Source organism: Schistocerca gregaria, chromosome 5 (genome assembly GCF_023897955.1).
Source record: "Schistocerca gregaria isolate iqSchGreg1 chromosome 5, iqSchGreg1.2, whole genome shotgun sequence".
NCBI lineage: Eukaryota > Metazoa > Arthropoda > Insecta > Orthoptera > Acrididae > Schistocerca > Schistocerca gregaria.
The window spans coordinates 208,875,814-208,903,278 of record NC_064924.1 but is presented as its reverse complement, the minus strand read 5'-3'; the positions used below and the strand labels follow the sequence as shown (position 1 = coordinate 208,903,278).

General features: G+C 39.1%; 1 protein-coding gene and 4 non-coding genes across 10 annotated transcripts in view; all 5 read left to right on the top strand.

Moving 5' to 3' along the window:
• Nucleotides 1–27,465, top strand: part of LOC126272348 (cytosolic carboxypeptidase 1-like) — a 499,992-nt gene that overhangs the window by 464,643 nt on the left and 7,884 nt on the right. For 2 of the 6 annotated variants that reach the window (XM_049975150.1, XM_049975149.1), the window contains exons 22-23: nucleotides 2,751–2,875; nucleotides 21,390–21,471. In XM_049975150.1, the coding sequence (XP_049831107.1) occupies nucleotides 2,751–2,875; nucleotides 21,390–21,471 (207 nt within the window). The remainder of the gene's footprint in view (nucleotides 1–2,750; nucleotides 2,876–21,389; nucleotides 21,472–27,465) is intronic. The other 4 variants (XM_049975152.1, XM_049975151.1, XM_049975148.1 and 1 more) reach the window with 2 other exon arrangements.
• Nucleotides 12,050–12,121, top strand: Trnat-cgu (transfer RNA threonine (anticodon CGU)). Its single transcript has one exon. It is a non-coding gene; the product is annotated as a tRNA-Thr (tRNA).
• Trnan-auu (transfer RNA asparagine (anticodon AUU)) lies at nucleotides 12,455–12,528 on the top strand. Its single transcript has one exon. It is a non-coding gene; the product is annotated as a tRNA-Asn (tRNA).
• Trnat-cgu (transfer RNA threonine (anticodon CGU)) lies at nucleotides 13,210–13,281 on the top strand. Its single transcript has one exon. It is a non-coding gene; the product is annotated as a tRNA-Thr (tRNA).
• Nucleotides 13,615–13,688, top strand: Trnan-guu (transfer RNA asparagine (anticodon GUU)). The gene has a single exon. It is a non-coding gene; the product is annotated as a tRNA-Asn (tRNA).

Here is a 27,465-nt window from a genome sequence, read left to right as displayed (position 1 = left end):
ATCAGTACACAGAAGTGTGTGCTTGTGAATTTATGCTGAAGAACAGTTCACTTTTAATTGTAACTCTATATAGATCGACACTGGAAAAATTTTGTACTATTTATGAGGAATATGAATTCTTTACTGTGCTATCTGTCAGACAGCAGCAAGCAGTTAATGGTTAATGCTGACTTCAGTGTAGGTTTTCTAAGGAATTCTAATAGGAAAAATGAGAGCTGGAAATCTTATTTGGATCCTACAATTTGATCTCAGTAGTAACTTTCCAGCACAGATGGATAAAGACAGTAGAACCCTAATTCATAATGTTTTCTTTGATAAAGTTCAGAGCAAGAATATACCTGTTTATCCAGTGACAAATGCACTTTTTGATCATGATGCACATTAGTTATAATAAATAACAGCACGCCTTACAGTATGATACTCCTCAGTGGAAATCAGTTAGAATAATCAATGACTCTAGGACAACTGTTTTTAAGAATAGCTTACAGGAGATGACATAGGATGTAATTTATAATGAATCAAATGCTAACATGACATTTAAGCAATTCCATGAAAAATTCATATCATTATTTGAGAACAGCTTTCTGCATAAGCTAATCAGAATGGACACTAAACAGCCATGTAAAAAAAAATGTGGCTCTATAGAGGGATTAAAATATCTTGTAGAAGCAAAAAGGGAAATGTATCTTTTGGCAAGAACAAGAAAGGATCCTGCAGTAATTGCACACTACAAAAACTACTCAAAATTGCTAATAAACGTTACTAAAAATCAAGGACTGTGCACATAATGTCAGAAATCAATACTTCTGACAACAAACTTTAGGCTATCTGGAATGTAGTGAAATGAGAAACAGGACAGCCATAGAAATAGAACAAGACAACTTCACTACTGAAATGAATGGAAGGGCTGTAAATCATGATTCACAGGTAGCAAATGCATTTAATAATTATTTCTTAAATATAATACAAAGCAGAGGGACAAACAGTTCAAGAGCAATATCGCAGCAGTATTTTGAAAATGTATCGTTCATAGAGTTCAGTCATATGAATGTATCACTACTTCTCCTTCTGAAATTAAGAAATTCATACATACTCTCAAAAATAAAAACTCATCTGGTTTTGATGGTGTTTCCAATAGAGTATGTGTTCCCCTGTAATAAGCTAAGCCTTATCTGAAATACATAATGCATCACTAACTCAAGGCAATAAGCCGTTGTTAGAAAGGTTATAAGAGAGATGTCAATAACTGCTGACATCATTCTCCAGAATTTTTTAGATGATGGTATATTCTAGAGTAGTATCTCACCACAGTTTGGGTTTCAGAAGGTTTGTTCTACTGAGAATGCCATTTACATGTTCACTCAGCAGATTTTACAAGCATTAAAAGTACAATAGAGCTGGTTGGTATTTACTGTGGCCTCTCTAAGGCATTTGACTATGTGAATCACAGTATTCTCCTAGATAAATTAAAGTTTTATAGGACTGATGGAGTAGCCAACCAATGAATAATGTTAAAGAAAGTTTTACTTAGTAATAGTCCAGGGACATAATCCTGACTGGGGAGAAATCACATATGGGGTTCCCCAAGGTTCAGTCTTAGATCCTCTACTGTTCCTCATTATTTCTTTTTGCAGTTGATACAAGTATTGTAATAAATCCAAATATAGATACAGAAACAGAATAAATGGTAAACGAAGTTCTTGAAAGTAACATTGAGTGGATTACTGTGAATAGACTCGCCCTCAGTTTTTAAAAGACACAGCAAATTCCATTGTGCACATCCAGAGGTACTACACCAATAGTAAATATAAAGCACACTGAGGAAATAATAAATAGGGTGGAAACCTCAAAATTCTTGGGGTCTGTATGGATGAGAATTTATTGGAAAAACATGCTTTGCATCTCCTGAAACCACATAGTTCAGCCACTTTTGCATGTAGAATCACTGTAAGTCTTGGGGAGGGACAAATCGTAAATTGACATATTTTCATTCAGTAATGTCCAGTGGAATAATGTTCTGGGATAACTAAACTTTAGGAACAAAAGTCTTCATTGCACAAGAATGTGCTTTAAAAATAATATGTAGTGCTCTCCCACAATCATCTTGCAGACATCTGTCTAAGGAGTGGGGCATTCTGACTACGGCATCAACTATATTTATTCCCTCATGAAGTTTGTTGTAAATAATCTAATACAGTTCAAAAGGAATGATGAGGTACACAATTACAGTGCCAGAAGCAAAAATAACATTCATTACTCCATATTAAGGTTGTTTTTAGCACAAAAAAGGATGCATAACCCTGCAACAAAAATTTTTGATCATTTACTGAGTGATATAAAATGTCTGGCAAAAAGCAAAGTAAAATTTGATAACAAACTGAGAAAGTTTCTCCTTGACAACTCTATTCCATAGAAGAAATTCTATTACTATAATGTGTAGTAGATTGTGGGTAGGAATTACTAACTGTAATTTTTTTCTTTTCTTTTTATACAGTTAAAAACTTTAGAAGTGTTCAGAATGTAACTTTATATTCAAATTAATTTGCAATGTGAGTGTAAAACGACTCATCCCACATAATTATGATCTATTGTGGAAAATGATCTGTGGAATATGTAACAAACTAACCAACCAACTAATGTAAAGCCACTAATCAATGGTTTCCAAAATGAATAGATGTCTCTCATTGTTCTGATATCTCTTACTGCAAACACAATGTCAGTGGTAAACAACAAATGCTTGTTCTTTCTAGGGTTATCATCTTGACATTCTTCACCTAAAAGAAATTGGTGCCAACTTTTGTGAGGCATTGGCTTGCTTGAAAGAAGAATCACAGTGGCAGACGGAACTCCTTGAAACTAATAAGCAAGCTGGCAGGTAACAAAATTTTATAACATACAGTCCAAAAAAGTTTATTTAAACAATGGAAAATCCATGATGGAATGTAACAATATAATGAAAAGGATAGAGGCTACTCACCATATATAGGAAATGCTGTGTCACAGAAAGGCACAAGACAAAGACTGTTGGAAAATTATCTTTCAGTCAACAAGACCTTTGTCAAAAATAGACAACATACACATACACACACACAATTGTGCAAACACAACTCCCACACACATGATAACTGTCAGACTGGCTCCAGCTACCAGAGACTGTGGTTGTGTGTGCGTTGAGTTGCATTTGTGTGTGTGTGTGTGTGTGTGTGTGTGTGTGTGTGAGAGAGAGAGAGAGAGAGAGAGAGAGAGAGAGAGAGAGAGAGAGAGAGATGCCTATTTTTTACAAAGGCCTTGTTGGCTGAAAGCTAACTTTCTGACAGTTCTTTTGTTTTGCCTTTCTGCAGCTCACCGTCTCCGTTATATTGTGAGTAGCAACTACCCTTTCATTAAAAAAATTATTTCTCTTTTGTAATATTATTTCAGTTTAGCTACACTCTTATCTTTTTATCATTGCTTAATTTTTAGTGCAAACAAACACAGTGTATTGGAGATTTGGAAAATAATACTATGTACAAGCTTCAGTATTGTAAAGAAGTTTTAGAATATACATATTATCCGAAGTATGACTTTTGTATTTTGATAAACAACTAAATAAAAGCAAAACAGGTCAGAAATTCAAATATGGTAAGATAATAAACTGACAGAAAAGATATGTATCATTCACTCCTCAGAGAACTGAGAATGCCAAGTTAAGAAATGTTCAAAAGGAAGTGCACATCACTCAGACCCAAACTTGGGAGGGACCCACCTGCTTTGAGGAGAAGGAGGCAAAGAGGCATTCTTCAGGCGGAAAAATATATATGTTCTGTGTGGCATTTGGAATTAGTAACTCCTCCTTTGGGAAGGAGAGGGAGATAGGTTGTGAAGGTTAGCAAATGCCTCTTTGCTTCGCCTCATCCTCAAAACAGGTGAATTCCCTCCCATTCTGGGGTCTGAGTGATCTACTTTCCATGTTAACGTTCCCAACCTAGCTTTCCCTCTTCCCGAAAGGAGGAACTACTAGTTATGACTGCCACATAGTACAGATATTTCACCTCCTGTAGGTTATTACTGACAAGGAATTATGTCACATAATTTTACTTTCAGTATTATTCACTTCTGTAGTTATAAATCATCATGTCTGTAAATGTCATGAAGAAATTAATCATTATTGTTACACTGCCATCTCCTAACTCTGATCCCAAGATGTGGAATTGTTTGCAAGTAATGTATTGCAACATTTACAGTTAGGACAAAATATACATTTTTAACAGTCTTACAAAAACATTGGTGAGACAGATACAGAACTAGGCTCATGTATGCAGTAAAAATGAAGTCTGAGAACAAGACTGCTACACTTTTTACTTACTTACACATTACTTAAACAACACACAACTGTCTACTACTTTCAGTTCATCAGATAACCACAGTATCTGGATGTTTCTGGTCTTCTTCCAGTGGAAGTAACACTGGTAAAAAAGTAGACTTTAGTTTTTTTAAAAAGAAAAAACTCTTCCTCTTCTTACAAATCATGACTCTCAGATGTACAAGTCATTTTTTCATTCACACATGATATTTTGTCACTCCCATCCTGATGGAGAGCTCCAGAGACATGGGATAAGTCAAGTTATGCATCAACAGACAGTAGTAACTGCTGTGGGCTGCTTCTGTAAAGAGTGCTATCAACAAATTATGGCTAGCACTGACTTGCTCAAAGTGATAATTATGATAATTATCTCTAGGTTATGAGAAAAACAGCTGCTTTGATAAAAAGCCACTGCTCTTCCTCCTGTAATATTCAGCAGCTGTTTTTATCTAATACTTAAAAAAATCAGTTAAACTTTTCACAGGTCACAAACTGATTGCAGTATACTAGCATAATCACTTATCAGAGGTGCTGATAATGTTTGTTCTGTATAATGGACACTTTGTAGACTGTCTATATACATACCAGAAGCCATTTTTAGTATATCTAGTTGAACATGTTTCTGTAGGAAGTTCTTAGAACTGCAATAATTTCTATTACACATTATTGGACATGAGAAATTTTGACTTGAAGTATGTTATCACATTTATTTCTACATCACCTACAGCAAGCAGCGTTTGCTGGCAATTACAGATTTCATTAGTTGGTTCAGCAGTTCTGTGGTACTTTCTTCCCAACTGAAATTATAATCAAATCATAATCCCAAGAACTTGACACTTTCCGCCTCTCCTATCTCAATGTTTTCATATTTTATTCACATGTTGAGTACAATCGTCTTAAAAGTTCTCAACACCATACACTGACCTTTCTTTTCTTCTTAATTTTAATTTCTCTGATTTAGTTAGTACATTGTTTACATCATATGCAAAGGAAACAAATTTAATAGACACGAGGAAAAATACGGACTTACATTGAAACCTTATGGGACCCAGTTGGATTATTCAGTACAGAACGCTTTCCTATTGGCCCCTGTGATTCATATTTGAGGGACATGGCATGAACCATTTCAAAGAAGATAGGGATCAGTGGGCTGCAGAGCTGCAGCATTGTGGAAATACTGCTGTATGGTTCATACATCCTGAATCACCTCAACACCAACTACAAATTTCAAGAGCGGCTGAAAAAATCACTCACACTTCTTTGCTTGAACCACTAAGCAAATACGTAGCTGAAAACAATACCATATAAAGAAAGCCTATACAAAACTAAAAAGATCATAATATTTCCAGGATTTGTAAAAGTACATTTTGAAACGCTATCTCACCAGCAGGATGTCATTCCCTCAATAAAGGCTTATTCTGAAGCAGATCTAAGCAACACTGAGTGGTTCATTCAAATTGTCAAAGTTTATTGATTCCTGATGGCATGCTGACTAATGAGTAAACCAGTCTTTCTGTAACTGACAACAACAGTGATAAAAATGAGCTTAGTGCAGATAAGGGTGATGTTTGACACAGAAACGAATCAGCAATAAAATTTTAACAAAACCAGCCACTTCATTTACAGGCTGTGCTGTGGTTACTATGCAGGATGACATGTTAGTATGGCAGTTAACTAACCATCTACGTGAACGAATGGCCACTGCCATGATGTAGATGACTGCAAATTTAGCATAACATTACTGAGTCCCTGTGTCAGCATTGTATTACTTTATCCTTTCAAAAGTCTCTCTCTCTCTCTCTCTCTCTCTCTCTCTCTCTCTCTCTCTCTCTCTCTCTCTCTCTCTCTCTCCCTCCCTCCCTCTCCCTCCCCCTTTCCCCCTCCTCTCCCTTCTCTCTCTTCATATCTTATGCTATGCTTTTCAATTTTGTGGGAAGTTTGGTACTTAAATTAGAGCTGTTCGTCTCCCCCTCCTCTCCTACTCAGTACTCTCTACTCCTTTCCATGCTTTGCATAAATATTTTTTTTTCCAACCTGAAATTTCTGTGATCAAAATATTATTATTACTCTTGTATGTAGTCTTGAGGTAATTCCATTTTTAACTAATCATCATTTATATTCTTCTACATGTGGAACTCGCTGAGGTGATACTATTTTATATTTGGGATATAGATATTCTGACTCACATTTCCACCAACCTATTATAGAATTTTCTGTGTCTATCTGCACTGGTGTAAATAAGGTAAATTAATTTTTTTCCCCCTCATAAGTTAGCATTTAAGTCCAACATTTCACAACTTTGGGTATTGTGAGGTGTAAGTTGTTTTATATCTTGCCAGTCAAAAAAAGTTTGAGACTGGATTAATAAAAAAATATGGAGAAACACTGAAATGTTTTAATCCTTCAAGTTTTCTACATAGCTCTATCCCATTGAGTACAACACACACAGCATTTGTCAAACCATATGAAACTGTCAAAAAATTCTTCTTTGGGATATTGTTAGTTGTGCAGCACATTGTCTTGAATGTTGGTTATGTTGCCAAAGGATTGACCCTTCATGTGAATATTTCTCTGTCTTTTATGGTAGGTTCGTATTGATAACACCAAGTCGTGTCAGCCATGATGATTTTTTTCCAGAAAAGAAGTGTCTGTACTTTACATTTCAGTCAAGTCATGCCAGGTGTCCAAGTGTTGTTGTATATATATTGGGAGACAAGACATGCCGGACAAGCTATGCTCAATTTTGTATTCTTTAAAATATTCTGGAGAATATTTTGAACACCCGATAGAGAGATCTTGCTCCATTGCAATTTGTGGCACAATAATACTGACACAGTACAGTAGCATGTCCACCACTTAACTCTGCCTGCCCACAACTGACAGGTGGAATGCACCATCTCTTGTTTATAATAGTTAGTTGGAAGCTGCAACGGTAGTTTCTGCGTTGACTTCCCTTATATGCCAGGAATAAAATCAGTCTCCGAATGTTTTGCAGGGATGGTGTATGGAGACTGACTCAATCACCAGTGGCACTACTACCCATTTCAGCTTTAGTAGTTAGGATACTGACTCCTGCTTACAGCATATCCATGTTCCCTCACTCCCATTTTACTGTTAATTTCCCAAGTATATGATAGCATATGCAGCTTGGCTTGCACTATGTGATGGGATGTGGAAAATGTTCCTGCATTATCTGCTTATGGATCTCCGTGTACATTTCATCACAACTATATAGAAGGAGCATACGTGAGTTCAGATCCAGTAGTATGAAGTAAAACAATCCAACTACTAGTTATTCAAGTGATAGGAAGACAATAAGTGTGAGTGGAAAACAAAAAATGTGTCTTTACTTTACGACAAGTCTCAGTGCCACCTACAGGTGGTGATATGCAGAGACTACACTCTTCTAAGGACACGCAGTGAATTACATAGAAATACCATAACGAAAAGATAAAACAATTGAAGATTGTGAGAAAGTGCTATTCCATTTGATGGCTGAAGAATAATTACTAACAATTTGTACAGCTTAGTAGTATCTGAATGTATGCTGTAAGTAGAATCCTGTTGGTGTTGTGAAAGATGAACAGCAGCCGTTTCCACATTCTAACTGGTAATCCATTTTGAAAAAAAATTGATGCCAGAGCTGTTTCTTTTCTCAGCTAGCTTACTCATGTCGCAACCTGATACCAACATATTTCAGAACTAATAATTCATTTACACATCATCAGTTTTAACATAATGTTTTAAGGTCCTACTGAACAGCTTTATATGTTTTTTTTTTTGCCTGTATTAGTATAGCATGCATTTTTTGATATGCCAACTCTCCGAACTGTTTTTGTAAATATTTAATAAGGATGAGAAACATGATACAGTAATTACTGTAGTTGTTACACACTTCACAAATGATGCCTTTAGTCTGTTCAGGTTTTTCCGATGGTACTGGGAGAAACTTTCAGTAATGGTGGAGATAAACAAATATAGCAAAATAAGATGTAAAATGTTGGTGGCTATGGTCCCACCAATCACAAAATAAAATAAATAAATAACTAAATAAATAAATAAATAAATAAAAAATAAAAATTATCCTGACAGGAGGTGGTCATACTATCCAGACAATCATTTTTAAACTGCCATGAAAGTTGTCAGTTGTTTCAAACTACATTATCCAATATTCACTCAGGCAATGACAGAGCTACAATACATTCAAGTGCAGCTGCTCTAACAACACTTTATAATGTCACAGAACTTTTTCGAATATGTGGTGATGAGGTGCAGCAATCAGTGATAACAGTATGGAAGAACAAATGGTTATGGTTGCAAAACTGGATTTTTTATCTTGTTTATCCTCCAGTGACAATTTTTACCTTATACAAGACATCTTCAGATTGGCCTATGAGAAAAAATACAACCTTTCGTATAAATGGAATCACCTCAGTTTAGCAAAATTGGTCTAGTAGGAAAAAATAAAATAACTTACTGGCAAAATATTGTGTTATGCTCATAGGACACCATGCATTCAAATGTCCCAGCAGGAATTGCCTTGATCAGAATTTCAAAAAACATGGTGTAGTGCACTATAAAATATATCAGAATATGGCCAGTAAAATGTACGAAAACCAGTAAACCGTCTAATGCACTAAAAGCCCAAAACACACTCAAACAAAATTTAAAACTATATAAAAAGCTAACTTACTGATATATGGAAGATGTTAAATACATGGGAAAATTCACCTAAAACACATGGAAGTCCCAGCAAACAGCTACCCTTGTCAATGCTTTTATAAAGGCCCCTCTCAGTGTCCTATAAAACATCACCTCAAAAGTCAGGGAGTATTCAAAAGTAAATAACCAGATTAGTCTCACCAAAAGCAGGTATGTATGTGTAAATAGGGAGCAGGTTACCTTGCCAGATGTGCAGCACTGTCCACATCCACTGAAATCGAATATACACCTACATGCACATATCACAGAGCAAATAAGTAGATATGCAGGTGTTCATTCTTCTGGCTGTGAATACGGTAGTGAGCATAGACACATACAAGAAGTATATGGCTAGTAATGTAGTCCATGCCAAATGGCATGTGTAGGCGATGGGTTGCATTAGCTGTTAAGTTTCCATATATAATTGCCAAGAGAAACATGACAAACAGTAAAGCCGTATAAAAGATCTTGCTTAAAATTGCAGATAAAATGTTTATACAGATGGGTCATAATAAACCAGAAATAATAATTTTTTAAGAAATCAAAAAGTATAAAAGTTATACTGCTGTGGCACAAATGAATAAAACCTGCACATGCAAAAATTTCTCAGTCGGACAGGCAGTATTAAGGCTAAAAAGCATTTTGTACATTGTATCGTACAATATTTAACATATTTGAGGCCTAATTTTGACTGAAAAGATGAACATCTACTAAATTAATTTTAGCCACAATACTCAGAATCAGAATTTTACTGTGTTATGACATATGTACATAAATCATTGATTTAAAGTACAGGAGACTCCTCAATATAGATAATGTACCAGAGATACATATTATGTGTCAAACAGAACAAAAACAATCTCAATTTACAAAAACCATTACAGATTTGTTGATTACTATACAAAGAAATCTTCTTCGTAATTTAAAAATTCCATGAGTGAATAATAATGTTTTTGCACTAGGATGGTACATAATCTTCAGTAAATCTAGTTCCGTACTATGAAAGGTTTTCATTTTTACTTTATTATAAATTTTCATAGCCATATAATGAGGAGTCTGGGAGTAGTGTTTTAGTCTGTGAGACAGCAATATGAAATTGTCTTTGTTTATTGTATCATGTTGAAAACGCGTTTCTATGAATAATTCTGGATTGGTATGGACAAAGGCAAAACAGTTCATAAACGTAAATACATGGAAAAGTTAAAATTTTTATATCCCTGAATAAAGGTTGGCATGACTGATAGGGATGTTATGTTCAGTGTTAAATTGTTTACATAAAATAAAAACAGGATTGGGCCCAAGTTTGAACCTTTTGAAATGTTCTGTGAAATAATTTTCCATTCTGAGAAACAAATTTCCTGTACCTGACATTACAACTGTCCTTTGTTTTCTATCTGTTAAATGTGATTTGAACCATTTCACAGCATTATCATTTATTCTTCATCTTTCTAATTTGTGAAACAGTACAGAGTGGTTTATACAGTCAAAAGCCTTCAGAAGGTCACAGAAAATTCCTGTGACTTTTTGCGACTTGCACAGAGATAAGCAAATTATCTCAACAATTCTGTTGATGGTAGATATTGTATCAGCCTTTTCTGGAAACTGAAGTGAATTGGAAGGTACTGTCCTGCATCTTTCTTTGAGCCTTTCTTGAGTAATGGCTTTACTACTGCATACTTTAGAGTATCTGGGAAGCATCCTTCTTCAAAGGACTGATGTATTATTTCAGATATTACACTAGAAGCTGTATTAATTTCTCTGGTGGGTATTTTGTCCCATCCAGTGGAATTTTTATTTTTAAGGGATAATATTACTTTTTTCACATCTTTAGCTGTATTAGCTGTAATTTATTCAAATTGACTTAAAACTTGCCTCCTATCCTGATTGGAACCAAAGGGTTGGATATTACCTAAGTAACCACTTAAATCACCATAAGTTTTTGCTTACATTTGTGAGAAACATGTTTGAAATATTTTGATATTTCTGAGGGATTGACAGTGGATTGCCACTTGTAATAATTTTAGAAATTTGTGGACTGCCGTGTATCACACCAAGATGAGATTTTATGACTGAGTATACTGCTATTGATTTATTCGCCCTGTGGTTCAGGATTAATTTTTTGTGCCATTTCTTTTGTTGCCTGTACCACCTTTCTAAATACAGTTTTATACAGTTTTATACCTTTTTATATACTTTATAAAATCTACATTCATATTAGTTTTAATTATGTAAATGTCCAATTCTGCCACTTTACACTTTTATACCAGGAGTTATCCATTTCAGTTTGCTTTTCATTTTTTATAGCAGACTGTGGGGGGAAATATTTCCTTAAAAACATGCAAAAAACTCACATCATTTTTGGAACCTGTAGTACATTCATCCACTGACCAGTTTATTTCTTTAAGCCTACAATAAAACAAGTTACTGAAGCATCATTTGATGCACATTTTTGTAACAGCTTGTTCATTAACTTTTAGTAGCCCCAAAAAAAAAACAGTGCAGAATGACCAGGAATAGTTAAATCAATGCAGAATTTTTTTGCATCAACAAATCGATAATTTGTCAGCATATTATCTGTACAGGTTGCAGTTTGTTTACTCTCTCTTGTGAATGCTGTGAAGTTTATCTTGAAACCAAATGCTTGAATTAGATTAACAAATTCTGTGATTCACTGGATTTGTTTATTATGTACATGTTAAAATCAGCAGCTATGATAATCCATTTCTTTTGCTCTTTTATTGGTTTCTCTAAGAGATTACGTAGTTTAAACAGGAAATCTAGGAAGGAATGTAACAATATTATGAAAAGGATAGTTGCTACTCACCATATAGCGGAGATACTGAAGCACAACAAAATGACTGACAGAAAGTGAGCTTTCGGCCAACAAGGTATTCATTGAAAATCAATATAATCTCACATTAACAAAACACACAAACACACACACAGAATTACTAGCTTTCGCAACCGATGGTTGCTTCTTCAGGAAGGAGCAAATGCGAAGCTCCCGCCATCTTAGCTCAGTGGTAGAGCACTGGTTTCGTAAACCAGGAGTCGTGAGTTCGAACCTCACAGAAGGCATCCATTTTTTTAACCTTCCTGCAATGTGCGGAGCTACCTCGAGCAATATCTATCACATGGCAGTACACTGAATGATAGGGATGTTCTACAACCTATGACAAGTATTCTACTGGCCTAGGTGGTTTTCTGAATGCATAGGCAGAACAGTGGTTTGTATGCATTTTGTAGTATAATGTCATGCTTGGCGATGTCATTCGTTTATGAGCCTCGCTACAGTGTGCATGCACGTTATCCATGTGAAGAGGCATAAGCAGATGCTACCATTCTGCGAGATTCCTGCAGAATGTGTACGAATTGCATTGATATACAGAGCACAAGTGAGCCAAAGTCAACGCCTCCGTGGCGCAATCGGCTAGCGCGTTCGGCTATTAGCCGAAAGTTTGGTGGTTCAAGCCCACCCGGGGGCGAAATCATTTTAACCGTCACCGAAGTGAGGACATACGTCAACATTGTTAGAGATACACAGCTAGTGTGGCAATTTGGCTGCGAAGGAGTGATGCCACAGATGCTTATACACATTCAGGCAGGTGGCACTGTAGGTAAAAACATGGCCCTACACAGACGTTCTACTGTTTTCCTATTTATTCACCATGTGTGACACTGCAGTGGACGACGCCCACTACAAAAGACGTTTTATTAACATTCAATTTCAGCGTATACGTCGCGAGTGCCATATGACAGGGCCTGTCTCTCGATGTCGATTTGTATTTTGTGTCTCTTAAGTGTCGGTCTGCAGTAGGCCGCTGTTGGCCGAGCGACGTGCAGTCGCCTTACATGAAGCCCCATGGGCAACGCCAGTGCCACTGTGAACAACTGTAGCCAGAGAGAGGAGCCGAAAGGCGCATTTCGCAGTCGATCCACGCTATCCCACAAGCTGTGCACTAGGACAAGAAATTGCAGACTGCAAACTTTTGGTGGCCAGACGGTCATCGCCGAACGTAATGGCGAAACAGTCGAGAGATTTTGAGAATGGCAATGTGGACACTCCCAGCAGCAGCAGTGCGCCAAATCAATTATCTGGTCGAGGGCTGCAAGATTCAGTATGATGAAGTGAGAATTCGGGGATAGCTCGCAAATGCAAAGCTGCATCCTTCTTAGCTCAGTGGTAGAGCACTGGTTTCGTAAACCAGGAGTCGTGAGTTCGAACCTCACAGAAGGCATCCATTTTTCTAACCTTCCTGCAACGTGCGGAGCTACCTCGAGCAATATCTATCACATGGCAGTACTCTGAATGAAAGGGATGTTCTACAACCTATGACAAGTATTCTACTGTCCTAGCAGGTTTTCTGAATGCATAGGCAGAACAGTGGTTTGTATGCATTTTGTAATATAATGTCATGCTTGGCGATGTCATTCGTTTATGAGCCTCGCTACAGTGTGCATGCACGTTATCCATGTGAAGAGGCATAAGCAGGTGCTACCATTCTGCGAGATTCCTGCAGAATGTGTACGAATTGCGTTGATATACAGAGCACAAGTGAGCCAAAGTCAACGCCTCTGTGGCGCAATCGGCTAGCGCGTTCAGCTGTTAACCGAAAGGTTGATGGTTCGGGCCCACCCGGGGGCGAAATCGTTTTAACCGTCACCGAGGTGAGGACATAAGTGAACTTTGTTAGGGATACACAGCCAGTGTGGCAATTTGGCTGCGAAGGAGTGATGCCACAGATGCTTATACACATTCAGGCAGGTGGCACTGTAGGTAAAAACATGGCCCTACACAGACGTTCTACTGTTTTCCTGTTTATTCACCATGTGTGACACTGCAGTGGAGCGACGCCCACTACAAAAGACGTTTTATTAACATTCAATTTCAGCGTATACGTCGCGAGTGCCATATGACAGGGCCTGTCTCTCGATGTCGATTTGTATTTTGTGTCTCTTAAGTGTCGGTCTGCAGTAGGCCGCTGTTGGCCGAGCTTCCTGAAGAAGCAACCATCGGTTGCGAAAGCTAGTAATTCTGTGTGTGTGTGTGTGTGTGTGTGTGTGTGTTTTGTTAATGTGCCTGTCTGCCGGCGCTTTCCCGCTTGGTAAGTCTTGGAATCTTTGTTTTTAATATATTTTTCCCATGTGGAAGTTTCTTTCTATTTTTTTATATATATATATATATATATATATATATATATATATATATATATATATATATATATATATATATATATATATATATCGCCCCTTACACACACACACACACACACGACCACAGTCTCTGGCTGCTGAGGCCAGACCGCAAGCAGCAGCGCATGATGGGAGAGGCAACCAGATAGTGGGGGTAAGGAGGAGGCTGGGGCGGGGAGGGGGAGGGATAGCAGCGCAAGGGTGAGGGATGGTAAGGTGCTGCTTGTGGGAGAATACAGGGATGAGCTGGAGAAAGGGTAGGGTAGCTAGGTGCAGGCAGGAGGTTAGATAGAGGGCGGGGGCAGGAGGAGGGGGGGGGGGGGGCAGAGGAAAAGGAGACAAGTAAAAAGACTGTGGATGTGTTAAGAAGTGGATAAGACATTCCTCATTTCAGGGCATGATGAGAGGTAGCTGAAAACTTATCGGAGAATGTGCTTCAGTTGCTCCAGTCTTAGGTGGTACTGATGAGCGCATATGTGTGTGTGTGTGTGTGTGGGGGGGGGGGGGGGGGTTAGTCTGTTTTCGATGAAGATCTTGTTGGCCGAAAGCTCACTTTCCGACAATCTTTTTTTGTGCCTTTCTGCAACTCAGCATCTCCACTATATGGTGAGTAGAAACTACACCTTTCATAATATTGCTAGTTTAAACAGAAATACTTTTGTTACTTCTTTACCTCAGACTCTGCCTATCAAAATTGTTACAATGTTTTGCCCCTATAATTCTGTACAGCACATTTCAAATGTGACTTCATCATTTATAAAATTAAAACGATCTCTTACTTTAAATGTTAAAGAATTTTTAATTGGTATCGGGGAACCCACATGGATTTTGCTACTTTTACAAAAGCTACTGGCTACAACATAGTTCTTTAATTTGATAAGGATTTTGATGCAGTCTTTTGTTAGTCAATGTTCACTTAGGCAAAGGACTGATATATTTCTCCCTCCTGCCAAGAAAATTTGTAGATCATCAACTTTTGTTCTCTGCCATTCATATGTTTCATTGTAAGCTATTTTTGTTTAAATGCTTCAAAAATGTGCTTTCACTGTTACCTATTGTCTTAAGAATGGATTTTCTAACAGATTTTTATCTTTTATTCTTTTAGGCAGCTTGTCACCTCCATACTCACATCTAGTTACCCTTATTGTCTATAATTCTGCACATGTCAATAAACATCTGCCTGGCCCACTAAGCAATTAGTTCTCTTGGTTCCTTCGTGTAGGTTTTATTCATTTGCACCGCTGTAGTATATAATTTACTTTTATAATTTTTGATTGTTTAAAAATTCATATATTCTTGTATATTATGATCCATTTGCATAAAAAAATTTTTTGCATGTAACATCTTTTACATGGATTTACTGTTTGTTATGTTTCTCTTTGTGATTATATCTGGAAACCTAATAGCTATTTCAGCTCTTCATCTACATTCACCATCTGCTGTGAGCTGTGTATACTAGCCTATGCTTCTGTGCCCAATACTATGTGCACAGCTGGGAGTATGAGCAACTGCAACTCCTACATATTTACTGTCTGACATATCTATGGAGGCTTGATCCCATTTTAGTGGATGTGGATGGGGCCGCATATCTGACGAGATAATCAGCTACCTATGTACATAGATATACCTACTTCTTATGAGACTATGGCAGTTATTTGCTTTTGATAACTTCTTGATTATTCTTAAGGAGGTGTTTTATAGGACACCATGTGAGGCCTTTGTAAGAAAAAAATAACAAGTTTAACTACCTGCTGGAGCTTTCATGTGCTTTAGGTGCATTTTCACATGTGCTTAACATATTCTATATCCTATTTTATTTGTGTTTTGGGATTTTTGTTCATTAGACCATTTATTAGCTCGTGAACATTTTATTGGCCATACTCCAATATATTTTACTCTTATCTCGTAGGACACTGCACAAAGTTTTTTTTTCAAATTCTGACCACTGCGGTTTACCAGTAAGTTGTTTCATTTTTTCTTGCTAGTGCAATTTTGGTAAATTAGGGTGGTTTTTGTTGTTGTTGTAGTCTTCAGTCCTGAGACTGGTTTGATGCAGCTCTCCATGCTACCCTGTCCTGTACAAACTTCTTCATCTCCCTGCACCTACTGCAACCTACATCCTTCTGAATCTGCTTAATGTATTCATCTCTTGGTCTCCCTCTACGATTTTTACTCTTCACGCTGCCCTCCAATACTAAATTTGTGATCCCTTGATGCCTCAGAACATGTTCTACCAACTGGTCCCTTCTTCATGTCAAGTTGTGCCACAAACTCATCTTCTCCCCAATTCTGTTTAGTACCTCCACATTAGTTATGTGATCTACCCATCGAATCTTCAGCATTCTTCTGTAGCACCACATTTTGAAAGCTTCTATTCTCTTCTTGTCCAAACTATTTATCGTCCATGTTTCACTTCCATACATGCCTACACTCCGGACAAATACTTTGAGAAACGACTTCATGACACTTAAATCTATACTCGATGTTAACAAATTTCTCTTCTTCAGAAATGCTTTTCTTGCCATTGCCAGTCTATATATTATATATCCTCTCTACTTCGACCATCATCAGTTATTTTGCTCCCAAAATAGCAAAACTCCTTTACTGCTTTAAGTGTCTCATTTCCTAGTCTAATTCCCTCAGCATCACCCGACTTAATTTGACTACATTCCATAATCCTCGTGTTGCTTTTTTTGATGTTCATCTTATATCCTCCTTTCAAGACACTGTCCATTCTGTTCAACTGCTCTTTCAAGTCCTTTGCTGTCTCTGACAGAATTACAATGTCATCGGCGAACCTCCTCAAAGTTTTTTTTCTTCTCCATTGATTTTAATACCTACTCCGAATTTTTCTTTCGTTTCCTTTACTGCTTCCTCAATACACAGATTGAATAACATCGGGGAGAGGCTACAACCCTGTCTCACTCCCTTTCCAAACACTGCTCACCTTTTGTGTCCCTCGGCTCTTATAATTGCCATCTGATTTCTGTACAAATTGTAAATAGCCTTTCGCTCCTTGTATTTTACCCCTGCCACTTTTAGAATATGGTAGAGTTTAGTCATGACTGGCTCTTCCAAGGTCGTCAGTAGTTCTAATGGAATGTTGTCTACTCCCGGGGCCTTGTTTCGACTCAGGTCTTTCAGTGCTCTGTCAAACTCTTCACAGCGTATCATATCTCCCATTTCATCTTTATCTACATCCTCTTCCATTTCCATAACATTGTCCTCAAGTACATTGCCCTTGTATAGACCCTCTATGTACTCCTTCCACCTTTCTGCTTTCCCTTCTTTGCTTAGAACTGGGTTTCCATCTGAGCTCTTGATATTAATAGAACTGGTTCTCTTATCTCCAAAGGTCTCTTTAATTTTCCTGTAGGCAGAATCTATCTTACCCCTAGTGAGATAAGCCTCTACATCCTTACATTTGTCCTCTAGCCATCCCTGCTTAGCCATTATGCACTTCCTGACGATCTCATTTTTGAGACGTTTGTATTCCTTTTTGCCTGCTTCGTTTACTGCGTTTTTATATTTTCTCCTTTCATCAATTAAATTCAATATTTCTTCTGATACCCAAGGATTTCTACTAGCCCTCATCTTTTTACCTACTTGATCCTCTGCTGCCTTCCCTACTTCGTCCCTCAAAGCTACCCATTCTCTTTCTATTGTATGTCTTTCCCCTCATTCCTGTCAATTGTTCCCTTATGCTCTACCTGAAACTCTGTACAACCTCTGGTTTAGTCAGTTTATCCAGGTCCCATCTCATTAAATTCCCACCTTTTTGCAGTTTATTCAGTTTTAATCTACAGTTCATAACCAATAGATTGTGGTCAGACTCCACATCTGCCCCTGGAAATGTCTTACTCTTTTAAACCTGGTTCCTAAATCTTTGGCTTACCATTATATAATCTATCTGATACCTTTTAGTATCTCCAGGTTTCTTCCATGTATACAACCTTCTTTTATGATTCTTGAACCAAGTTTTAGCTATGATTAAGTTATGCTCTGTGCAAAATTCTACCAGAAGGCTTCCTCTTTCATTTCTTACCCCCAATCCATATTCACCTACTATGTTTCCTTCTCTTCCTTTTCCTACTCTCGAATTCCAGTCACCCATCACTATTAAATTTTCGTCTCCCTTCACCATCTGAATAATTTCTTTTATCTCATCATACATTTCATCCATTTCTTCATCATCTGCAGAGCTAGTTGGCATATAAACTTGTACCACTGTAGTGTCTGTCTTGGCCGCAATAATGCGTTTACTATGCTGTTTGTAGTAACTTACCTGCAATCCTATTTTTTTATTCATTATTAAACCTACTGCTGCGTTACCCCTATTTGATTTTGTATTTATAAACCTGTATTCACCTGACCGAAAGTCTTGTTCCTCCTGCCACCGAACTTCACGAATTCCCACTATATCTAACTTTAACCTATCCATTTCCCTTTTTAAATTTTCTAACCTACCTGCCCGATTAAGGGATCTGACATTCCATGCTCCAATCCATAGAACGCCAGTTTTCTTTCTCCTGATAACGACGTCCTCTTGAGTAGTCCCCGCCCAGAGATCCGAATGGGGGACTATTTTACCTCCGGAATATTTTACCCAGGAGGACACCATCATCATTTAACTATACAGTAAAACTGCATGCCCTCGGGAAAACTTATGGCCGTAGTTTCCCCTTGCTTTCAGCCGTTCGCAGTACCAGCACAGCATGGCTGTTTTGGTTAGTGTTACAAGGCGTGTTCAGTCAATCATCCAGACTGGTGCCGCTGCAACTACTGAAAAGGCTTCTGCCCTGCTGCCCCTCTTCAGGAACCACACATTTGTCTGGCCTCTCAACAGATACCCCTCCGTTGTGCTTGCACCTACGGTACGGCCATCTGTATCGCTGAGGCACGCAAGCCTCCCCACCAACGACAAGGTCCATGGTTCATGGGGGGAGGAAAATTTGGGTTATGCCATTTATATGAAAGGTTGTATTTTTCACGTAGGTTAATCTGAAGATGCCTTGTGTAATGTGAAATGCTTCATTGGAGGACAAATAAAATTTTAAAAAATCCTATTTTGGAACCAAGACTGTTCTTCTGTAGTTTATATGAATACAAATTGTTCAGTCACTCACAACACCAAAATCAAGATAATATTTCCAGATGCATATGTGGCATTGTGATTGTGAAATGTCACTAGTATCAGTGTCATTTTAGGGGTACTTACAATTATTTTTAATTTTGCTATTATTCCCCATTTGTAAGTCCATTTTGCAATATGATATTCAATACTTATCTTGGTAAATAGCTCGTGATTTGTGATATTGGACACTTGTTAAAAAAAATAAATATCACTTAGGTAAAATGAATATTTATTCTGGAGTTAAGCTTAGGTCATCAACATATCTAAATAATTCTAATTTGAACAATGGAAACTGAAGGTAAGAATATACCACAATGTAGGAAAAGATAGATTGTTACTTACCTTAAAGAAGACACATTAAGTTGCAGACAGGCACAATTAAAAGACACTTACATGAACCTTTCAGCCACAGGCTTCATCAGCGAAAGAGAAACATGCACAATTCATACATGTTTGCTTATGTGTGTGTATGAATGGTGAGTGTTTCTGTTTTTCTGATGAAGGCTGTGGCTGAAAGCTTCATGTAAGTGTCCTTTAATTGTGCCTGGCTTCAAATTAACATGTCTTCTTCACACTAAATAGCAGTCTATCTTTTCCTACATTGTTGTTAAGTCTAAATTGCATGCCGGTAGCACCAAGATAAAAGTGAGTTGGATTTCACAATTTTGACTCAACGTTACAAGTTAACACTACAGAAATATGTTCTAATGGTCTAAGAATTTCTCTTACACAGTCTTTCCAACTCCAGTTAACAGAAATTGAAGAAGATGTGAGCCTATTGGATATTCATTCACTATACTGATCGAAAATTTTATTTGTCGACCTCTCATTAATTGTGGGATGATGATTTCAGTTGCCCCAGGTCTGGTAAGACAAGGGTCACATTATGTTCATTTCGCTGCAATGACAAATAATTAGCCACAATGTGATGTCTGAAGTTAGCTGGACTCAATGTATGAAATCTCTCTGGGTGGTAGGATTGCAGCAGCTGTTCTCAGGATGTATTACAACATTACATTCTGTTGATTTTACTGGTGTTGATGTTTATTGGGCATTCTGTTACATACTATTCTTTCAAAGTTGAGTATTCTTGACATTTTACTCATCTATAAAAAAATCAATTGAATGAACTTAAACTGTGACCTTTGCATCATTGTTACTGTTTAGAGTGCCTCTCTTGTGCATTAAACAACATTCACTAATCATAACCATAGAGATCAAGATGGTTAAATCCCATTTGAAAGAACTGTACATCATCCCAGTAGTGGCAGAGATAACTGTACACTCAAGGACCATCTTCTAATTAAGTAGATCTAATGAAATAGGTGTCCTAGCAGTGAGAACCATTAGAAGACTCCATCTTTAGAAAATTCTGTAACACTGTTTTTGTCAATAGTCATTACAGTTCAGTTTCTTGTTTCTTCTTTGAAGGTGAGTTTTATCAGTTACAAAAATTGTACTCTCACAAGATTCTTGAATTGGTATTGGATATACTGCAACTTCTTATAACCATGTTGTTAGAACTGTCTGACAAGTTATCTTGAAAGTACATAAACAGTCTGGATAAAAGTAATGAATTTTACTGCAATAGAGCTCATTCACCTATTATATCAATGTGCTGAACAATCATGTGCTTTAAGAAATTTATAGATTCAATTTTGGAGCATTATTTGGCTAGAAGCCTAATTTTCAATAAATTAATTGAAATTTCATTAAAATGTATATAGAAGACTATCATAAGTGATGAACTGCACTATAAGCACTAATAAAGTAGGAAAAATCACTGTAGATAGAAATCTGTTCTGATATACTTTTGCATGTATTTCTTTTGTAGTTCACAATCATGACTTCAATAAACTGAATAACTCTTTTCTTTCTATTCAAGCCAATTCTAAGCTTTATTACTTTATATTCAGTAGTTATATATTCAACACTTACATATTTTGTAATGTCTGATGTTACAATTGTTTTTCTGCCTGTGTCTATTGTTTGATATATATCTCTTGTTTTTGTTGATAGCAGTACCTGTAAGATTACCCCTCATAGCCCCCATTCTATAACCAACTCCCCAGAAACAAGAAACACACAAGAAAGTTTGAAGGCAAGTATTGCATGATGCTGTGGCATGCCTTGTTTGGACTTCACAACCATAAATATGTACAGCATTGTTTCAGTAGAATCCTCCACATGCCATACTAGTTACCAGTATGAAAAAGTTATGGAGTTGCATTTTTTCTAAGTAGACAGATCTAATACAAAAAAATGGTACTCTGGCAGCTACAAGCTCTTCACTTTATTAAAAAATGAGCAGGATGGTAGAGAAAAGATAAAGAAAGATACAACATGTAATATCAAACAATGTAAAATCCAGGATGGAATGTAACAGTACAAGAGAAGGAAAGTTGCTACTCACCATATAGCGGAGATGCTGAGCTGCAATAGGCGTAATAAAAAGATTCACACAATCATAGGTTTTGGCCATTAAGCCCTTTGTCATCAGTAGACACACATACACATACTGACACGCACGTGCACACACACTCGCGCAAGAGCAACTTTCACACACATTTGCAGTCTCAGAGAGCTGAAACTACACCAGCTACCAGTTTCAGCGCTCTGAGACTGCAGATGTGTGTGCAAGTTGCACTTGTGTGAGTGTGTGTGTGTGTGTGTGTGTGTGTGTGTGTGTGTGTGTGTGTGTGTGTACGCGCGCGCGTTGCTGTGATGTTACAGCCAACCCTGATTTATGTTAATCAAACATTGGAAAATCCAGGGTGGAATGTAACAATATTATGAAAAAGCAAGTTGCCACTCACCATATAGCAGAGATGCTGAATCGTAGATAGGTACAGAAAAAAGACTGTCACAAATAAAGCTTTCTGCCTGTAAGGTCTTTGTCAAAAATAGGCATCCCCCCCGCGCGCACACACACACACACACACACACACACACACACACACACACACACACACACACACCTCATACACATGACTGGAGTCTCAGAAAACTCTAGCCACTCTGCAAGCAGTAGCACCAGTGCATGATAGGAATGGTGACTGGGTGGGGGTAAGGAGGAGGCAGGGCTGGGGAGGGGGAGGGATAGTAGGGTTAGCGGTGTAGGGGTGGCGGACAGTGAAGTGCTATGGGAGCACAGAGGGACAAAGTGGAGAGAAAGTAGGGCAGGTATGTGCAGTTGGTCGGAAGAATCCATATGGCACAGGCTGTGAAGCAGTCGTTGAAATGAAGAATGTCGTGTTTGGCAGTGTGCTCAGAAACCACGTGGTCCACTTGTTTCTTGGCCATAATTTGTCGGTGGCCATTCATGCGAACAGAGAGTTCCGTGGTTGTCGTGCCCAAATATATGCAGCACTGTGGTTGCAGCTTAGCTTGTAGATCACATGTAGCCTTGCCTTTAATGGGATATGTGATGTTTGTGACCGAACTGGAGTAGGTGGTGTTGGGAGGATAGGAAAGGTCTTGCATCTGGGTCAATTACAGGGTTATGAACCATGAGGTAAGGTGTTGGGAGCAGGGGTTGTGTAAGGATGGACAAATTTATTGTGTAGGTTCGATAGGTAGCAGAATACTGCTGTGGGAGAGGTGGGAAGGATAGTGGGCAGGACATTTCTTATTTGAGGGCACGAGGAGATGTAGCCGAAACCCTGATGGAGGATGTAATTCAATGACGGCAGCAACTGAATTACGTTCTCCCGCCAGGGTTTTTACTACCTCTTGTCCTGCCCTGAAATGAGAAATGTCCTTCCCTGCAATATATCCTGCATTCCCATAATCCTCCTGGCCTCAACCTTCGTTAGTCATTGTCACCACCCAGCCAGCCTCCCTGTTCCCTTTCCAGCATTACACAACCCTCATTGCACCATCGCACCCAAGTCTACATCTACATCTACATCTACATCTACATCTACATGACTACTCTGCAATTCACATTTAAGTGCTTGGCAGAGGGTTCATCGAACCACAATCATACTATCTCTCTACTATTCCACTCCCGAACAGCGAGCGGGAAAAACAAACACCTAAACCTTTCTGTTCGAGCTCTGATTTCTCTTATTTTATTTTGATGATCATTCCTACCAATGTAGGTTGGGCTCAACAAAATATTTTCGCATTCGGAAGAGAAAGTTGGTGACTGAAATTTCGTAAAAAGGTCTCGCCGCGACGAAAAACGTCTATGCTGTAATGACTTCCATCCCAACTCGTGTATCATATCTGCCACACTCTCTCCCCTATAACGCGATAATACAAAACGAGCTGCCCTTCTTTGCACCCTCTCGATGTCCTCCGTCAATCCCACCTGGTAAGGATCCCACACCACGCAGCAATATTCTAACAGAGGACGAACGAGTGTAGTGTAAGCTGTCTCTTTAGTGGACTTGTTGCATCTTCTAAGTGTCCTGCCAATGAAACGCAACCTTTGGCTCGCCTTCCCGACAATATTATCTATGTGGTCCTTCCAACTGAAGTTGTTTGTAATTTTAACACCCAGGTACTTAGTTGAATTGACAGCCTTGAGAATTGTACTATTTATCGAGTAATCGAATTCCAACGGATTTCTTTTGGAACTCATGTGGATCATCTCACACTTTTCGTTATTTAGCGTCAACTGCCACCTGACACACCATACAGCAATCTTTTCTAAATCGCTTTGCAGCTGATACTGGTCTTCGGATGACCTTACTAGACGGTAAATTACAGCATCATCTGCGAACAACCTAAGAGAACTGCTCAGATTGTCACCCAGGTCATTTATATAGATCAGGAACAGTAGAGGTCTCAGGACGCTTCCCTGGGGAACACCTGATATCACTTCAGTTTTACTCGATGATTTGCCGTCTATTACTAGGAACTGCGACCTTCCTGACAGGAAATCACGAATCCAGTCGCACAACTGCGACGATACCCCATAGCTCCGCAGCTTGATTAGAAGTCGCTTGTGAGGAACGGTGTCAAAAGCTTTCCGGAAATCTAGAAATACGGAATCAACTTGAGATCCCCTGTCGATAGCGGCCATTACTTCGTGCGAATAAAGAGCTAGCTGCGTTGCACAAGAGCGATGTTTTCTGAAGCCATGCTGATTACGTGTCAATAGATCGTTCCCTTCGAGGTGATTCATAATGTTTGAATACAGTATATGCTCCAAAACCCTACTGCAAACCGACGTCAATGATATAGGTCTGTAGTTAAATGGATTACTCCTACTACCCTTCTTGAACACTGGTGCGACCTGCGCAATTTTCCAATCTGTAGGTACAGATCTATCGGTGAGCGAGCGGTTGTATATGAGTGCTAAGTAGGGAGCTATAGTATCAGCTTAATCTGAAAGGAACCTAATCGGTATACAATCTGGACCTGAAGACTTGCCCGTATCAAGCAATTTGAGTTGCTTCACGACCCCTAAGGTATCTACTTCTAAGAAACTCATGCTAGCAGATGTTCGTGTTTCAAATTCTGGAATATTCCATTCGTCTTCCCTGGTGAAGGAATTTCGGAAAACTGCGTTCAATAACTCCGCTTTAGCGGCGCAGTCGTCGATAGCAGTACCATCGGCACTGCGCAGCGAAGGTATTGACTGCGTCTTGCCGCTTGTGTACTTTACATACGACCAGAATTTCTTCGGATTTTCTACCAAATTTCGAGACAATGTTTCGTTGTGGAACCTATTAAAGGCATCTCGCATCGAAGTACGTGCCAAATTTCGCGCGTCTGTAAATTTTAGCCCATCTTCAGGATTTCGCGTTCTTCTGAACTTCGCATGCTTTTTCCGTTGCCTCTGCAACAGCGTTCGGACCTTTTTTGTGTACCACGGGGGATCCGTTCCATCTCTTACCAATTTATGAGGTATGAATATCTCAATTGCTGTTGCTACTATATCTTTGAATTTGAGCCACATCTCGTCTACATTCGCATAGTCAGTTCGGAAGGAATGGAAATTGTCTTTTAGGAAGGCTTCTAGTGGCACTTTATCCGCTTTTTTAAATAAAATTATTTTGCATTTGTTTCTGATGGATTTGGAAGAAATGGTATTGAGCCTAGCTACAATGACCTTGTGATCACTAATCCCTGTATCAGTCATGATGCTCTCTATCAGCTCTGGATTGTTTGTGGCCAAGAGGTCAAGTGTGTTTTCGTAACCATTTACAATTCGCGTGGGTTCGTGGACTAACTGCTCTAAATAATTTTTGGAGAATGCATTTAGGACAATCTCGGAAGACGTTTTGTGCCTACCACCGGTTTTGAACAAGTATTTTTGCCAACATACCGAGGGTAGGTTGAAGTCCCCACCAACTATAACCGTATGAGTGGGGTATTTATTTGTTACGAGACTCAAACTTTCTCTGAACTGTTCCGCAACTGTATCATCGGAGTCTGGGGGTCGGTAGAAGGAGCCAATTATTAACTTAATTCGGCTGTTAAGTATAACCTCCACCCACACCAATTCGCACAGAGTATCTACTTCGACTTCACTACAAGATAAACCACTACTGACAGACACCAACACTCCACCACCAATTCTGCCTAATCTATCTTTCCTGAACACCGTCTGAGACTTCGTAAAAATTTCTGCAGAACTTATTTCAGGCTTTAGCCAGCTTTCTGTACCTATAACGATATCTGCTTCTGTGTTTTCTATTAGCGCTAGAAGCTCAGGGACTTTTACAGTGCAACTACAACAGTTTACAACTATAATTCCGACTGTTCCTTGATCCAAGCACGTCCTGTAATTGCCAAGCACCCTTTGACATTGCAGCCCATCCCGCACTTTCCCGAGGCCTTCTAACCTAAAAAACCGCCCAGTCCACGCCACACAGCCTCCGCTACCCGTGTAGCCGCCAGCTGAGTGTAGTGAACTCCTGACCTATTCAGCGGAACCCGAAACCCCACCACCCAATGGCGCAAGTCAAGGAATCTGCAGCCAATACAGTCGCAAAACCGTCTGAGCCTCTGATTCAGACCCTCCACCCGGCTCTGCACCAAAGGTCCGCAGTCGGTTCTGTCAACGATGCTGCAGATGGTGAGCTCTGCCTTCATCTCGTAAGCAAGACCGGCAGTCTTCACCAAATCAGATAGCCGCTGGAATCCAGAGAGAATTTCCTCAGATCCAAAGCGACACACGTCATTAGTGCCGACATGTGCCACCACCTGCAGCTGGCTGCACCCTGTGCTCTTCATGGCATCCGGAAGGACCCTTTCCACATCAGGAATGACTCCTCCCGGAATGCACACGGAGTGCACACTGGATTTCTTCCCCTCCTTAGCCGCCATATCCCTAAGGGGCCCCATTACGCGCCTAACATTGGAGCTCGCAACTACCAGTAAGCCCAACCTCTGCGATTGCCCGGACCTTGAAGGCTGAGAATGATACTCTGAAACAGGGCAGGCAGCTGCATCTGGCTCAGCCAGAGACAGTGCCTGAAACCGGTTTGTCAGACGCACCGGGGAGGCTTTCTGATCAGCTTCCGGGGACGCCTTTCGCTGCCTGCCATGCCTTGGAACGACCTCCCAATCAACCACAGGCGAGGGCTCAGCCCCACTGCGGGCAGCAACCGGGGCAACCACAGTGGCAGACCGATCTGGGGACAGACGGGATGAGGTTGACATCCCCGTGATACCCGAGTCCGGCTCCCCACAGTGGTGCCCATTGGCAACAGCCTCAAGCTGCGCGACCGAAGTCAGTGCCGATTGCAGCTGTGAGCGAAGGGATGCCAAGTCAGCCCTCATCCGAACACAGCAATCGCAGTCCCTGTCCATTCTAATCGATGTTTAACAACAGTTACTGAAACACGAGTCGGTGCCTAGATAACGCAAGCGGAACACGCAAAGAATGTATCAACTAACCTGTACAAATGCCTAACGACTGCGCTACAATCTGCTGAATTTACAATTACAGTAACTAAAACTCGAAATTGCACATCCTATACGAAACTCACACGCAATTTAAATAAGGATCTACGAAGTAAACACTAAAGCGCGATGCTACAACTGTCAAATACTATAATACGCCCGAAATATATGAATTAAACAATGCAAGTACCCAAAAACACGCAAAGAAATTAATTAAACTATCTAACAAATA